A 17,688-nucleotide genomic window follows, 5' to 3' on the forward strand; every position below is an offset into this window, starting at 1 on the left:
GGAAGAGCTCGTTGGTTATCTTTAAGTGATTTTAGTACTCCCTCATATACCTTGAGAGACCACGCAAGAACCTCTTACCAGACATCGCGGTGAGGTCGGCATTACTGCTGAACAGCTCTGTAATTCCGAGACCTCTCCAGACATCTTTCAGATCAATTTCCTGTTCTACTGTGAACCTGGAGAACGTAATAGAAAATTACAAAAAGCCCAGAATGGAAGCAGTACTTACTGTTATTAAAAGGTCAAAATTTCTAGGTAATGACAATTGAAACACCGAGGTAAATAATGTAAAGTAGGAGATTCGGCACTGGTAGTATAGCATAATGTACCTTCTACAAAAATGCTTACAAATTAGTTTACTTTCACAGGTGGATTTTTTTTTTAATGCAGAAGCAATCAAAAAATATGCTAATGGAATGTACAGTCCCCGACCATAAAACCTCAGGGCAAAATGATGCAGTAGCTAATGTAAATGCTTACTTTTTACACAGAAGATTCACTATGAAAACTGAATTTAATTGTACACACACGAGAAAAGAATATCAAATAAGGCAAAGGACAGCACAAGCTTCATAGACAGCTGTTGGCAAAGGAGGAGTAGTAAAGTAAGAAAGATACTGCATTTTTCTTTAGACAGTATAAGCATAGACCAGCAGTTATGAACATGAATATAAAGCATTTCTGACTCAACGTCTGATTACTCTGGTGGCAAAATTTTAATTGGGTTTTGATTGTGAGCAGAGAACAGGGAAAACAAATAGTTGTTAGCACAAATGCACGTGTGAGTACAACCTGGCGGGATTTCAGGGTTATCTTGCAAAGCCATGTTCTAGGCTATGTTACTATGCTGGAAAAACAAATTGAGACTAATTCCGAGGGCAAAATTTTGGGCAAAAGCTTGTTCCATTTACAAAGACTTCTTTTCGAACATTACAAAAATTATGCCTGGTGCCAGTACGACAAAAAAAGGCTCAAGTCCTTTATGTATGGCTAGAAACAGACTGGACAGCTGGAGAAACAAAGAAATATGTTGTAATAATAACAAGAATGGCAGCCCCAAGCAGAAAATACCAGAATTCTACAAACACAAGAGACTAATTATAAATGTTTGTTATGGGTTAGTTATGGGTTCTCTGTAGAATGCCCAAAGAATTATTAGTGATACAAATTATGCTGACAGTGACTGGTTATAACAGTTTCTCCAGCAAGCCATTCGGTCAGAAACAACCCTGCAATTACACCGCAGTCCTTAAGTGAAGGGTCTTACCTGTGCTAGAACCAAAAATAAAATAAAATGTGCTTCTGTGCCAATTGCTTGTAATAATTATTTTTCAGGACTAAACTTCCTTGACTACATGGAGGAACGTGTTCTTTTCAGAAGACATTACAGGCCAGAGGCCAGAACTCTGAGCAGAGAAGAGCTGATGAAGAGCTCAGATGTATGATACCTCAGCACGTACAAGCCTTGGCAGCTTCGAAAAAGAATAATCTGGATATCAAATGACAACTGGGTAGAGTCAAGTGGATCTTCCTCACTTACAACATTTACACAGAATGAGAAAAATCCAATACACAATCTACATTCATAACGAACTTAGAAATGCCATAAGAAGCCAAAAATCTATGATGGAATAGATAGTAGTCATTACCCAGAGAAGAATTTTATGCAAGTTAAAATAAGATCTGCAGGTTGTTCAGGATCAATAAATCACTGGTGGCACTGCAAATCTAGATTAATTCCAAGATATGCCTGGAATAAAACCACCGGAACTGATTCTTGTGATTTTATTGTTTTGGCAGTTCTCAAAAGAATCAGAAGAGACTAACAAAGATTTATGTACCGGAGAAAGCTTATGGTGTTCTGGCATATTCTGCATCAATCAGTGTGGCAGCATTTAAAAAAAAAAAAAAAAAGCTGGTATTATCTTAGAATCATAGAATCATAGAATGTTTAGGGTTGGAAGGGACCACTAGTGGTCATCTAGTCCAACCCCCCTGCAGTGAGCAGGGACACTGCTAACTAGATCAGATTGCTCAGAGCCCCATCCAACCTGGCCTTGAATGTTTCCAGGGATGGGGCCTCCACTACCTCTCTGGGCAATCTTAATGAATCTTAATGAATGAGATGTAGGCGCACGGATGAGATGACCAGAAAACAGCCAACAGGACTGTAGGAAAGGGAAATGCATCCTGTTAGCTTTCTTCATGAGGTATCATCACTCACTTTCCTTTTAGAAAGCTGTGGACACTCACACTGCTCAAAAACTACAGGCAGGGAGCTCACAAAACCTTCTGCACAATTTTAGCTTTAAGCTGAGAGACAAATTTGCAAGTTTCTCATTCATTCAAATTTCCCACTGGCTTACAGGCTCCAAAACTAGAGACCGGTTTTACTCTCACTACACACTTGTAAGTCCAGATCTATTTTAGGGACTTTGGTAAAAACCCTAAGAAAGATGAATTAAGACTTGATTCCTGATGCCAGAGTTAACTCGAGTTAAACAGTACCGAGGTTCTGTCTGTGCACGTTGAATAAATCCAGAAATATTTCCTTCTGTATTATAAATATACTAGAACATTTTTAAGAAACACATCCAACTGGACCTACCTTACAAACATGTGGAAAAGGCAAATTAATGTTAAAATGCATTTCATAAAAATTTCAGAGTGGTGCATTTTCCCCTTTTTATTTCACAATTAGTATTAAATGTATCAAGCTTTCAAGACAATTTAGCTATTAAGTAGCACCGTCAAACCAGTAAAGAGTATTAGGATAGGACACTAGCAAGAAAAGTCTGCTTGAAAAACAATATTTGATGTCCAAATAAGAAAAATAATGCAAAAAAACCCATTTTTCCAAACTGCAGAGAATCATTATAAGTGGAAATCAGGTAGGTTCAGTCTCTGGACCACTAGACAGGAAACACACTTATCCGCTACGCAATGAATTGTGATCTAGAGAGAACGCATGAGAGAAGATGCTTTTGCATACTAATCAAGGAAGAAGTTTGGGAGATTTTTTCGAGGGGGAGCGGGGGACACCTGACACAACTCCCCCCAAAAAAACCAACCATGAACACCCAGCTGAATAAGCATCTAAAAAAAAGAAAATGCAGACAAGTTGATTGGTTCCATCACTAAAGAATACCTACATGAACAATAGCAGCAGTCGCTTAATTACTGGGTACAGGCTATAGCTCTGACAGAAACCTCTGGAGAGGCAAATGCTGAACAGATGGATGAGTGAAGGTCTCCACAATATCTAGAAGAGTAAATTCCTGCTTTCTATAACAAACAAAGTAGACTAAAAATATCACATAAGCTGTATAAATACCAAACTGTCCCTTTATGAAACTAAAAATGATTGCTTCATTAAGGCCCCATCCCTGGGAACATTCCAGGCCAGGTTGGACGGGGCTGTGAGCAACCTGATGTGGTTAAAGGTGTCCCTGCTCCCTGCAGGGGGGTTGGGCTGGGTGACCTCTGGGGGTCCCTTCCAACCCAAAACATTCTATGATTCTACTTCCCTTCTGCTCTTTTAGTTCTGTCATATGGTAAAACCCCACTCTGAACCACTATTCAGCGTAGCGTCTCCCCTCCTTTCTCACATGCTCTGAAGAGCAGCAAGAGTTACGGATAGGCTACTATCAATGATATTTCAAGTATTTTTGGTCTGACAACAGAACTAGCCTCTTTTGAAAAATAATAGGGCCACTTTACGCTTTGAAATATAATTTCAGGCTATGCAAACAGATGTAAGCATTCAGTATGAGTTATCCTCCAGTCATGTTTGGATGTCTTTGCATTCCTTATAGACGGTGATGCAGGTATTCACAATCAAAGCTGACAACCTAGAACACAGAAGAGACATTCAATCTCATTTCCCAAGCCAGGCATTTGCTGTACCTCCAGACTTTGGAAATGCCAAGCTACATGATACTGGCCCTGAGACATGGTTATTTGCAGTGTTTTGCGCATATAATGAACCAGATGGTCATATTTTTTTCCACGATCTTTTAGATTCTTCTGATGCTAAAAATACTATGAAAAAAATCAATTCCAGTACTTCAGTATCAGAAGTCATGGAATAGTTACAACTGGGAGCATTAAAAACCACAAAGGGAAGTCTGAGAAAGCTCAGACACTGAAGAAAAGTTGAGGTATTGTCACCATAGGACTAGAACCGAAACAGAAAGATCGGCCTGCTGAGTCAAGAGATGAGCTTCTGTACTTAAGCAGTTCTAGAAGGTTCACCAACACACATTTCCATGGACGTTTGCTTCTACAGACCACCTTAGAAAGCACTGAGCAGAAAGATAGTGATAGGGGATAGATATTCTGCCGATCAGCTGTTAGCCAAAGTCAAGGAAAAGAGAGGACATGAGTTAGCTCTATATTTTTACAATGTTCATTTGTAAAGTCTCTCCGCTTCCTACATGTGAAATGCAGTCCAAATAGCTGAACAAAAATATTTCTCGATTTCCACCGTCTTTGGATGTCTTCCATATGAAATGAAGAACAGAATGAGAGACTGTGGAAGTACAATTCGACTGAGAAACTAACAAACAGTTCTCTGGAGAGTTTAGCAGAGAATGATGATATTTTCATGAAATTTATAAGCTACACAAGCATTAAATTAAAACGATGCATTTACATCATCGACAGTCTCCTTAGTTACACATCTGAACCTCTCGGGTTTGGGTAGACCATTAATTTTAACATACCATATCAGGCCATCTTTCTTCTATTTTACAGACTTTTAAGACAGGAAAAAAAAAAGGATGCCTTCATCTGGTACGATGCTGCCCAACCCTTCTGAAATGCTGAATTTTTTTGTGAAGTCCTTCAATGCTCAGGATACACAGAATCAAGGATTATGGTACACTTTCTAGTTATACAAGAGAAATGAACTACAGCCTAGTGTTATTCATCCCAGAGGCTACAATTTCAAAAATTACTACGAGTTTTGAACAAGCAAAACAAAGAAATTCCAGGTTTTCAGATTGGTTCTAATACATTACATCCTGCAAGAACAGAAAGCAAACAAAGGAATGGCTTCATTGCTTGAGATCAACAATATTCTTGCTTGGAGGACAGGCCCTCAGGATCTGAATCACTATTTTAACCTAGCAAGCAGCCTACGATACAAAGCTGCCAGCTGATTCCAATTCCATTATTTCATTTGGAATTTCAGCTAGGTTGTCCTGAGGTACTAGAACTAGCCTGCATGATTCAATAGCCTGAAATCAAACAAGCAAGCAACAAAACCCCACCACTGACAGCAAAACCAAACAAAAAAATCCATAGAGCTGCTCTGAGCAGGTGAAGCAAAGCAGGTTATGGTTCTTTCTCTGGCAAGGTCCTTCTATCCAGGGCTAAATACGGACTGCAGAAGTTGGCTAAGCGTGTGTTTCAGTGCAACATATTTATGCCTCTTCCATCACTGTATCTCAAAAATGATCAGCACTGGCTTATTCCTCTTGAAAAGGGGACTCTAAAGAGCATTTTAAAAAAGAGAGATATATTGTCTGGGGGTTTCTTTGATTGGTTGGTTTGTTGTTTTGCTGGGGGTTTTTTTGAGAGAGAAAACAACCTTCAGCTAAAGAAACTTATTTCAACGTTGTCTAAGGCATCTTTTAAGACATTTTAAATATACAAAAAAAAGCAAGAAGGTCATCACAGAGAGCCAGGCATACTGGTGCACTCCTTAAGAGGAGATGCAGACTGTAGCACTGTTAGTGCAGACTGTACTAGTTCCTCCTATGCTCTTCAAATAATTTATGTTAGAGACAGCTTTGTAAATTAGATTCATGGTCTGTTTCACTCCTATGCAAAAAGTGGATTAAAATGTTGATCACTTTAGTCTGGGTTAAGCTGGAAACAATGATTTGGAAATGAAAATGAGAAAGTATAATTTAACAATTCTGTACAAATGTCCCCTTTGCTATTAAGAGGAATAATACACAATTTCATTTGCACACAGATAATGCAGACAGAAATTGGAAAGTTGTGATTAACTCTGCTTTGGCTAGTCATTCAGGTCCTATTACAAATGTATAAGTTTAAAAAATGTTCACTTATAATTGGATAGCATCTTTCAGGATATAAAAATTTAATTTTATTCCACTGCTGCTTTCAATTTCTCAGTGGACAGAGTCTGCAGGCCACATTTCATAACACGCCTTTCTGAGTCAGAGCATAAAATATTTATGAAGTGTTTATTTAGAGCATTGATAAAATCCTGCAGATCACCTCTGAATCCCTAATGGAAATACAACACCTTGGGAGCATGCAATTCATCTTTGGAATTTTTGTAAGGGAAGTGCAGTATCACTATATGGAATTTCAAGCTCATGATAGTTATCTTTATAATCTGAAAATACTGAAGGTAATCAGCACCTGGTTCTACCTGCTTTGCCTTTGTATAGCCTTAATTCACACATGTTTACCAAGTTCTTTAAGGTTCTTAGATAAGAGCAACAGGCATGATGAGTAGCCTAAGGATGGAATAGAGACATTACATGACCACACAAAACCTAAGCCTTAAACTCACGTCTGAGAACTTGGCTACAGGGAATCCTGGAGTCTCTGCTTTTGGTTAAAAGCAAACAAAAGCCAAAACTACCTCCATAAACTTAATTCAAGTCATAAACATAATTAATATGTTTTCAATTACCTTCATGTATTTAATTTTGGATACCTAAGCTTCTTAAATGTGGAAGCTAGTTTTCACAGATTCCCTATATAGTCGATGGAGAGACACTTCTGTTGTGGATCTCACACTCTAGAAATTCTTTGAGAGAAGATGTCCAACTTCAGCACCTGATCCACAGGCTGTGAAGTGCTCCAGTTATAAAAGGAAAGCTTAAGGGATGGACGAATCCTCATATTTTACTTCTCATTAACATCTAGGCAAGGTTTGCCCAAGCCAACACGAGAAATAACCTAGGAGAAACACCCCTCCCCTGTCTCTTAGTGGAGTGTTAATACTAAAGCTCCTGGGACCTGAAGTTCCAAGAGAAAAAACAAACAAACAAAAAATCACAGGAATAGCATACAGTAGGTTCAGTTTGCATAAAACCTGCAATGCAGCCCTTTGCTGTTCTCCCTGCTTCTTCAAAGGAAATGCTACTTAAAAAAAAGAGAGGAACTCCTACTACGAGCAGAGAAAAATAGCCCCAAAATGCCGCTGCTCCCTTACCACTCTGACTCCAAGCATAACAGCTTTAAAGCGAGTGGAATTCCATCTCCAGCTGGAATTGGGGCACACTGACAGCACCAGTCCATCTCAACCTAATTTATCCTGACTAGCTTTGTTTTATTGTGCTCGGCTGCAGTTAGCTTCTTGAAAGTGGTCTTTGGCTTGGAAGGGAAGCTGATAAACTGCAGGGATTCTTGCCCTGCTCTTTACATGTGAAATATAACAAACTCAAGTCTCCAAGCCACCTGGAAAACAAAGAACTATTTTAATGATGAAAAGGATTCACTATAGTCTATTTTTTCTGCTGCCGTGTACCCGCTGCACAGTGCCACAAAAGTAAAATAAATAGAAGTGATCCACATCAAACTTGTGCCATATTGTTTATATAAACACTGCAATGAAATCATTATGAATCACTTGAAGGACATCATGATCCAGCTATACGTTATTAGTGACATTTAGTAGTAAACAACTCAGTTACTAAGTGTAGGGCAATAAATGAAAAATATTTGAAGGCAGATGAAATAGAATTCTAGGGAAGATAACTACGTGGTATATGTGAGTAAATACGCCACTGAGCACACACAACTTATGTCTACAAATGAACTGACAGAAGTTTCATCCCTTCTGGTGATAACGTCTTGTTATTCTATTGCTCTTCTAAGGAAAAAGAAACCAGTACTTATTACAACTACGAAAAAAAAGACAAAAGACACAAATTGACTGGAATTACCTCTCAACACTCAACCATTTGTATCTACACAGACACACACCATTAGAACTTTTTAAATTAGCAGCACATAGAAATCTAATTAGGACCTAAATGAAACGTTTTAGCTTTTGTTAATTCAGACTTGCAATATTTCTATGGCTCCCATCTAAATGGAACTTATCCATAATGAGTTCTGCAATACTCTGAACATCATTCAGAGTGCATCTATTCCTGATGATGAAATTCTCCTTTCTGGAGCTTACATATGAAAGGAGTGCAAATGCAGCGTTCATCTGTTGCGCAAACAACCATCACTCCGCATGGCACGCCCCCCTTCTTGTCAAAGCAAGGGTGCTACCTAACTGCAGCCTTGGACAAGGTGTCCAAGTTTTACCTACTCTGCTACTCCAATCCATCTGAGTGCAGTCTTTCCCCTTCTATTACAAGGGGGCATATTCTCACCTTGGTAAATACACTTCCACTTTTTGCTTCTTTACAGCATTAGCCCATTCATTAATCAACGAGGCTTTGACCAGTGGTTCCAATGTGACCAGTGGAACTTCCTGCCTGGAAAGAACGATCATCATACTCATCTCATCTCCCTCATATGGTATTTCCAGAACTTGATAGATACCACCTGCTTCATTGGAGCCATCACTGAACTCTCCTACAAAAGAAAAACAGCAAAAAAAGCTATTAGAAGTATTTTCTTTTGTTTTTCACTGGAGATAGGGGGAAAATGGAAGGTTAATACTAGGCAGTATTTATTAGATACCAGAGACAAAAATGACCCGCTTTATTCTATTCTGTATAAAATTTGTATTAGTTTCTTCATCATAGGATTTGAGGTTTACATTGCTTTCTTAAACAAGTTTATGCCATCACACAGTTTGTAGATTATCCTTCCATTGGATAGATAGAGAGAAAGCTAAAAGTTGTCAAGGCTGCCAAGACTTCAATGGAAATGGGCAGAGGTTTTTTTATTCAGGAGAGATAATATGTCAGTGACGAGACTCAGCAAAACACTGCCCATGCTAGACACTGTAGAACCCACTTGGAGTTCAAGCTCAAGAGAAAAACAACCATTAGTTCTGCTGCTTAGAGAACCCCTATTTTACCTTTCTAAGGATATTACAACAGTAACGGGCAAATAGTATTCATTTTAATATTTAGCACAACACAAGAAAAATATTTTATAGTGAGAAGCAGGACTAGCTCAGTAATTGTAAGGAGGTTAGATATAATGGATAAACATTCTGAAATCCACTAAGTGGCACCAAACGCATACCTAAAAAAGTAATCAAGAAAGAGGTCATTGTAAGTGCTGCTATCTTGTTATAATACATAAGCACACACAATACTAAAAGACATTAAAATCAGAGTCCCTTCACTGGGCAAAAACCACATTTAAAATTCTAGGTGAAAGAACAGACAACAATACAAATGAGTATTACTGCAACAAAACTATTAAGGGAAGATTTACTAGCTTTAAATTGCTGAAGCTCCAACTCACCATAGTAAAACTCTCCCTGCTGGTACATCATTGGAATCTGCACTTCACTTTCATCATCTTTAGTGAAAGAAAAAGTTCTTGTATTTTCAGGTCTGAACTGTGATTTCCAATTGCCTTTAAAGTAGATTGCGTTGATGAGAGCCAAATGAGTTAGAGCACCAAAATCTCTTGAAGACACAAAATCTTTGATCATATCTAAGAGGAAAACCAACTGTCAGTCTGCATGTCAAATTGAGCATTAAATCAAAACTTAAGACAGCTTGAAAAATGCAAGAAAATAAAAAGCTGTACTAACACGATTTCCAATTCAGATGTTCCATTAAATCTCAAATTAAACTGCCAGTGTTTTGTAAACCCAAATCACAGCGTAGGTGCATAAACCCTTCCACCGAGTACATGTTAGTCAACTGTTTCTTGATCACTACTTAAATACACCCCACCATGAAAGGAAGTGGAAAAGGGGTCACATGAGGAATGTTTCCACTGGTGCTATAGTACAGTTCAGCATTATCCTCTTCAGGTCAGAACTTCTACAAACTTTGGCTCCAATCCAAAGCAGCACTTAAATGGGTGCTTAATTTAAAGTGTATAAGTATACCCACCGGAACACCACCTGGGCCAATTTTAAAGGAAGCATTCAGTTTCTAATTAAATAATGTCCAGACTTCCAAGAAAGGACTGATCATAAAAAAAAATCCCGTACATTCCTAGCATTTGTTCCACTGACATTAGCTCTTGAAAAGCAAAAGAGAAAAAACACCTAGCATCTGCTCTGTTCATGGGAGGTATGTCAGCTGAGCATAGCAGCTGCTTTGCTCCTACTCCTCAATAAGTCATTTACATCAGAAAACAGTCTGTTACGTGCTTTAGCTCATCTTAAATGTCTTGCTTTTCAGCAAAATAATTTTGAGTTTGTTAAATTTGGTGCGCTGACCAGATTTGTCACTATTCTTGAAGAATTACAGCCTACTTCAGATAGCTGTCTTGCTCACTTCTATTTTTAACTGACATTGCAATGCAAGGTGTTAAAATAAACACATTCCTCAGTCTGATTATTACTTCTTAATCCACGGTTTAAAATACAGATTAATTCTGCTTTCTGAAGCATATGACACTGACTAACGGGTGTGAAATGAGTGTATCATAGGGCAGTATTTCTTCTGGGTTGCTGTTTGTACTTCATTTTATCTAGAACATTCTTAGAAATGAGATGTGACCCACACTGCAACACTCACTTTCTGTGGTTGGAAAAAAAAAGGAAAATTAAGGATAAATACACTTCCAATTTTTCTGTTTGGTACATCATATTCCCTTATGTTTTTCAGCCACTTCTTGTTAATACACTAATGTACGTTAAAATTTTTTCTGGCCAGAGAAACCTTTGACAGTTATGTTTTCTGCTCCGAGCCTCCCATCATGCTTAACATGCTGGAATTGGAAACCTGCCTGCCTTGTACCCCTTTCCTAATGAGAAAATGAGCCGCCTCCGTCAGAGCTGGCAGGCAGGAGAGAACAAGATCCAGTGGTCAGGGACCAGGCTGAGGGACTGTTACTATCGCAACCCAATGCTGAGAGACCCACAGCTGCCTTCGTTAGCTCTGCACAGCTCCTTCCAGGGCAATGGCTATGAGCTTGGGCAGCACATGCGGCAGGGTATTAAGCAGGAGAACTTGTTCTTTCTAGAAGAGAATTTTACTTTTCCTTCAGAGACACACCACGTTTCTCTGAAAACGCTCTGCAATCTGCTACATCACTTACGTTCCCTCTATTTCTGTAGCTTGAGATAAAGGGCAGAATTTATTACAACTGTAATAGCTGCCATTTTCCCTTGGAAAAAAACGTATCGTTTCCAAAATGGAAAGAGCATTATGTGAAGTGGTTTTCCACTTTGATGCCATACATTTCCATAAAGCATTATAGATTCTTAAAAGCTCAGACTACATGGCGATGTGTTAATTCCTTACAGGGGATTCTGATACCTTCAAATTTACAGCGGTACGACTGATGTGAGAGCCAGATCCCTGTTGAATTACTCTTAAAATATCAACCTCCAGAGTGCGCCAGATGAACTAGAATGAGATTATCAACAGGACTAACTTCACTCCCATACCTTGAGACTCCGCACGCATTCAGAAAATGCCACATCTTTGGGGTTCCACAAGCAAAGCAAGCACTACGTCATGCAGATATGAATATGCATATTTACATCAGTAATTTTGTGCTTACTCCTCCTGCTGCAATTTTTTCTTGTGAAACTCTGTTGACAGTCTTCCTAAAAATCAACTACTCTCTCAACATGCTACCTAGTTTTCTTACATTGGAAAAGATTAAATTACAGGGTCTGATTTTGTGGTTTAAACTTATCTTTTGTATTCCTTAGTATTCTATTTCTCAGTACCTTGCACCTGTAAGTTCCACAGATAACCGGTGATATTCCATGCATCCAAAGCATAGGCCAATAACCCCTTTGTAGACAACTTTAACTGCAGTCAGCAACAATTCTTACCTACTTTTTTTTTGTTATTTAATACCAAAAGCAGTTTTAAAATGCTAAAATGCCTACCATTAAAACATTCTTCTTCAATAAATGTTACAGGTACTTTAAGAGAGTAAGATGGGGAAAAAAAATATTCAGACAGATACTACCACATGATTAGCAGTGGCTAGTATTACTTAAGACAGATCATCCCTGCACAGGGGAAAAAAAATAATTCCACAAAGAGCTGATACTAGAATTCTTTTCATGGGAAGAGATACTTCAGCCACAAACAGAACAGATAAAAGCCAAGGCAACAATTCAACAACACTGTATGACTTTGGAAACACAAACACTTACTGCAGGAAGTATATAAAAGAATCACGTGGACTTACTATTTGTATGATTCTCCACCCACTTATTGATGTGGGTAGCTACAGCTGCACTTTGGCTGAAATCTATGTTCTCTACCTCAGCTTTAAAGTATTTTTTCACCAATTGCAGAAATTTGTCACTGATATGAAATCCATTCTGCACATAGAGAGAGTTAGCAATATTCAGAACATAATGACTTTCTTCAGTAGTTGCCATATCAGAAAGGTCCTTTAAGAAGGTAAACTCTTCACCTGAGGAAAGAAAAACAGATTCAGTGTTTCAGAAAAGAAAATTATTCCATGTTTTTTCTGTTGGAAATTCACAAAGACATTTTATGGGAAAAAAGTCTTTTTTTTTTTTTTTTAATAAACTTGTTTCTAAACCTACCCACACCTTCAGATCTGAAAGAACAATCTACAAGGCAGAACATTTCATTTAGAGCTTGTTTTTCTACTACCTATAATTAGCGTAATTAACAAGACATTTGGATCCCATCACAGACAAAGCTATCAATGGTAGTCCTTTCAACACCAGAAGAATAATTAAAAAAACCTATTCTAATAAGTCACACTATGTCTTGCCACAACAAATCCTTAACAGAATTTTCGTTACATTCTAAACACCAGCTGTTTAAGGAAAAATGAACTTCAGGTTTTGAAACTAAGGACCTCCCCATAGACTTCTCCCTGCAAAAAAACCCCAAACCAGCCCAGGTCTAGAATTTCCCAGGATCCCGCATGGGGTAGTACAGAATCACTTGCTTGGGTAATGAGGAATCCTGAGTAGTATTAGAGGAGTCTGCTTTAAGATAGGAAGCTTGTACTGTTGCATTGTCTACCAGAAGCTGAAGTTCCTAATATTTTTTTGTAAAAATAACTTAAAAATTGAATGCAATGATATATTCAAAGCAGAAACATTGGAACACTTTCACTGAATATCACTCACATGCAAGAACAGTGATTGACCCAGCTCAAATCAACTGCGTAACTTCTTCAATTATAGCTAAGGGACAAATTATCAATGTTTTAGAGACAAACTGTAGAACTAAGTATGTGCTGTAATCTCCACAGAGAGGTATCATCTGTGCAGTGGTACTGCTGAACACATCTTGAACACTGTATTCAGAAATCCTTCTCCAAGGTCCTTTCACTGAAGACTTAAATTCTAGTATGTTATATGAATGAGAAATTTCATTCATGTTTCAAACCAATTACTTTGACATCAAAATTCATAGAAATTGCCTCTTCAAAGTAATTTTTTTCCATTGTCTCATCTCCCCCATTTGCAGTCATATTAAAGTTGCCTGCACTAACAGAGTGGGCTTGCACTCCACAGCCCTACATCCTGACGCATGACTTAGCTCATCCCATACTACAAACAGGACCATGTGGTAGTACTGCTCTCTGATAAAGAAATGAATCCTGTTTCTCAGAAAGGCTGATGGGAACACATGGCATATCATGCTGAAACAGCCAAGATGCTTGTATTGCCTGAATTAGCTTGTATATCTGTATGCGACGTTATGCAATGCAAACACTGGCAACATAGAATTAGGGTAAAGAACCTGCAGGTTCTACCTACAAGAACCAAAGAAGTCGTGTCAAAGTATTTCCAGTTAAAATACTAAGATTTTCATACTTTCTTCTAAGCAATATTGCTAAAACTAGTGCTTTCCTTTTCAGGTTTCATTATAATCCCTAAAAAGGATGTTCCTAAAAATCTTCTTACAACTCTTGAGGCAAAGGCATGCTTATTTTGCAGATGAAAGCCAAGATCAACAGTTAACTGCAATTGCTTAAGATTCAGGTGTCAAAGCCAGGATTGTACGTTAGCATCTCCCAGCTTACGCAGAATCCACTGAAGCATGCTTCGGCATGCTCAGGCCATCAAACAGGATGCCAAGAAGCCTCCTGATTAATAACCCACAGACATGACCAGACCACTTCTATCGTTGTTCAGGCATTGCCATCTGTTTCTTTAAGACAAAAAGCCCCATAGTAAAACGTGACTATAAGCCTTACCATTTTTTAAGCTGTCAAAACCCAAGGAATGTCGAATTTCTTTCAAAGTGGTTCCATGGGCTCCAAGCTCTACCATTCCCATGGCTATCGCAATGCTCAGAGGAGAGAAAAGAATATTCTCATCTTCTCTTGCAGCTCGCAGCTGGTTGTAAACATTCACAGAAAGCTCAGCAATGGTTTCATCAGGAAAATTTGTCTTGAAGGCTTTGCTTTGCAAAACAAGCAAAGACAACAGTCCAAGGAAATACATGTCTTGAGATTTTAAGATCTGCAAGAAAATTTTAGAGAAAATAAGTTAACCTTGTTTAAGTAATAAAAGCATAATATAATAAAAGAAGAGTAGTCATCTGTGCAGAAAAAAAACTAGTTAGAGTTCAATGTGCAATTCAGTTATTTGGAGGAGAAACTAATATATACACTGTTCAAACTGAAACAAAGATCTATTTTCAAAAAAGATAACCTACTTCATTATGTGACTTCATGCTTTTGAAATCGTTCAGCAACAGATTAACAAATCGCGGCTTCTACAGAAAGGGACCTCAAAGACCTAGCAATGTCTTGCCTACTTTTACTTTTTGATTTTGCTGTTTGTCATTGTTAAGCAATGCTGATCTGGAATTAGTATGGAGTTCTGTACTTTCTCACCAAGGAGACCTACAAATCCACATTTCTTTCATTTGACCTTCCAGTAAGATGCAACTTATTTATCTAAGCCCCAAACTCATAAAACTATTTCAAGCACTGTAAGAGAGCTTGCTGACACCGGTGACAAACGAAATGTACCGTGATGTTGCTCAGTTGCAAAACACCTGGCAAGCAGCCAAAAATCCTTTGAAAGAAAAATAAATCCTGCCTTAGTTACCAAATGAAATCCCTTTTGTTAGTAAATAATGGTGAAGTTAGGGAGTTATGCTAGGCTAAGAGACAACACCTGCCCAGACATCTTTAGAGGATAAAGTTATTGCATACACCAGCGAGAAAGATCCAACAGGGGAAACAAGAAAGTAAACTAAGTAGAAAAAAGGGTTAGCACTAATGCTTTTGACTAATCCATCCTCCAAGCTTTGCTAAACTGCTTCAGTAAGCAACAGTTCTCACTCTTATCCCAGTTTAGCTCATCACACAACTATAGACATTAAAATTCCAGCTCCTGGAGCAGCGTATGTCTCCACCCTTCCATCTTTCCTTTAAACTTCACGCCACCTCGGCATATGACCCATTACTGCCAAGTGTGGTGGGTCAGACATACCGAGCCACCAAACCTGGCATTTCAGTTCCTTCTCTTTGCCATTTACAGTATCTCATTTTTTATTACAGTATCTCAAAGCATTTACACATAACGAAGCAAAGATTCCTGAAGCAGTAGGCTAGACAGTACAAGACTAAAAGCTTTAGTCCAGAACTGTTTACATGTTGTTGTGCCAGTCTGCGGGGCTTGTCAGCATGGGACAAATTTGTGTGAATGTGCTATTCTGTTGCTCGACTGAAGTCAATTTGCATGCAGCCAGCCCAAGTGCCTCTGCCTTATGCTTCCCAGCTCTCCCGCGCCTACAGTTACCATGGGTTTCCATATACCTGACACAGAGACCCTGAGAAGGCTTTATACAACATTTAGATTATGCATTTCATCTTCAAAGGACTACGCAGCATTATCTAATTAACTCGCACAACACCAAATGATACATGAGATAAGCATTATTATGCACATTTTATAGCTGAGAAATATAAAAAGCAACAGGGTACACCTACGTGCCTTGGCAGCAACTGATGCAGTCACTAGTTAAGATTCCTGTCCCCTAGCCACAGATCAGCCTTTTGTTTATTTTTTTCACTGAGAAAATTAAATAGATGAACCAGTGCAGCAACCATGCATGCTCCAGGGGACAAGGACAGGCTCTTAGGGCAACACGGTAGCTACAGCCTTGTTTCTCCCCTGCCCCACATCTCCCTGCTCGTGACTGCTTCTGTGTACTTATGACATATGCCCCTTTTCCCAATTTCTAGTAAGCCCTCCTCTATGCTGGCATCACTTCATCTCTCCGGACTACCTGATCAATCTTTCTCTGATTCTTAGCAAGATTTCAAAACCCTCCACCGAAGGCTCTTATTCTATTGAAGAATGGCACCGGATAAGTCACATAAGCCTGAAGCACCACCTTCATATTGTACTTATTACTTGATGACTACATATTTCTGTACACTTATAAAGCTATCCAGCACTTCGCCACCGCCCAAAGGAAGACACTTCAGTCTGAGCCATGACCATCGCTATTCATTTCATAAAGACTGAGACGAGCCACAACCACAGCTATTCATTTCATAAAGACTGAGACAATCTTTTTATTTTCCAAAACACGTTCAACATACCACAAACTTCCCCAATAACTGCTTTTCTTAATAGCAGTTAATTTTTATTTTTTTTTAGCCTGTCCATTTATAATTATTGACTTATGGATATTAAGGTTTCTGTCATAGAAAATAACTGGATTTCTCAATTTTCTTTGTGATTCTGGGCATTCTAGATTTCTTTATTTAAAAAAAAACAAGAGCATGCATCTCTCCTAATGCTATATAATGCAAGATTTCATTCACATCACTGTCATAGACTGAGCCCAGGTATTAGTCTCTCGTCCCAAAAGCTGCACAAGGCAAGAAAGGCTTATAAATGTACATCACTCAGGAGGTCTGAATCGGTGGCAAAAATGGTACTCAAATAGCTAAGCAGAAGCTCATACTTCTTTTGTTGAGGATGAACCCAAAGCATCAACGTGGCTTTTAAACTGGCCTGCAAATCTGGGGAATCTCACGTCTTAAACTACGCAAACAAGTTGTGTTGCTCAATGAGGATGCAATTACAGATAGCTAAAGCTTCCCCCCCCCCGCCCCCAAGAACTGTTTGAGCTCACTTTGAGCCCTGACAAGGTTACAACAGACATAAGATAATCTTCAATTTTACAAAAGGAAATTTCCCCAGCCTTTTAGTTGCAGAGGCAGCTATTCAGCACTCCATCACTGGTCCTTGTCATATGTGCTATTGCCAGACAGGCTTAAATAATTGCAGAGAGGAAGGAGAGAGGAACTTTATACATCTTAATGAAGTGCTTAGCATGGGGGTAAGACTATTTGAATGCTAATAAAATATCTGGTATCAGACAACACTAAAAAAAATTACATACAAATGAAAGTCATCTTCCCTCCTGACCACTCCCAAAAAGCTCCTCATGCGAAATAATAGTTTTAATATTTTTAATTATTTAGTTGGACAGAAAACAGACTAAGTACATAGATGTGGACAAATAAGATTTATACTGAAGTGCTCTTACAAGACAAAGTACAAAACTTAAACTTAGCTTTTAAGTACACACTTAAATCCCATTGGTTTGCATTGAT

General features: G+C 38.5%; 1 protein-coding gene across 1 annotated transcript in view; it reads right to left on the reverse strand.

Annotated features, from left to right (window-relative positions):
- Positions 1-14,564, reverse strand: part of SERPINI1 (serpin family I member 1) — a 25,600-nt gene extending 11,036 nt beyond the window's left edge. The window contains exons 1-5 of the mRNA XM_009647220.2: positions 14,299-14,564; positions 12,298-12,528; positions 9,427-9,621; positions 8,376-8,580; positions 79-176 (exon numbers count right to left, since the gene is read on the reverse strand). Of these exons, the coding sequence (XP_009645515.1) occupies positions 79-176; positions 8,376-8,580; positions 9,427-9,621; positions 12,298-12,528; positions 14,299-14,548 (979 nt within the window). The 5' untranslated portion in view covers positions 14,549-14,564. The remainder of the gene's footprint in view (positions 1-78; positions 177-8,375; positions 8,581-9,426; positions 9,622-12,297; positions 12,529-14,298) is intronic.
- Positions 14,565-17,688: the final 3,124 nt, after the last annotated feature.

Source organism: Egretta garzetta, unplaced genomic scaffold, assembly GCF_000687185.1.
Source record: "Egretta garzetta isolate BGI_Z169 unplaced genomic scaffold, ASM68718v1 scaffold221, whole genome shotgun sequence".
In the NCBI taxonomy this organism is placed as follows: domain Eukaryota; kingdom Metazoa; phylum Chordata; class Aves; order Pelecaniformes; family Ardeidae; genus Egretta; species Egretta garzetta.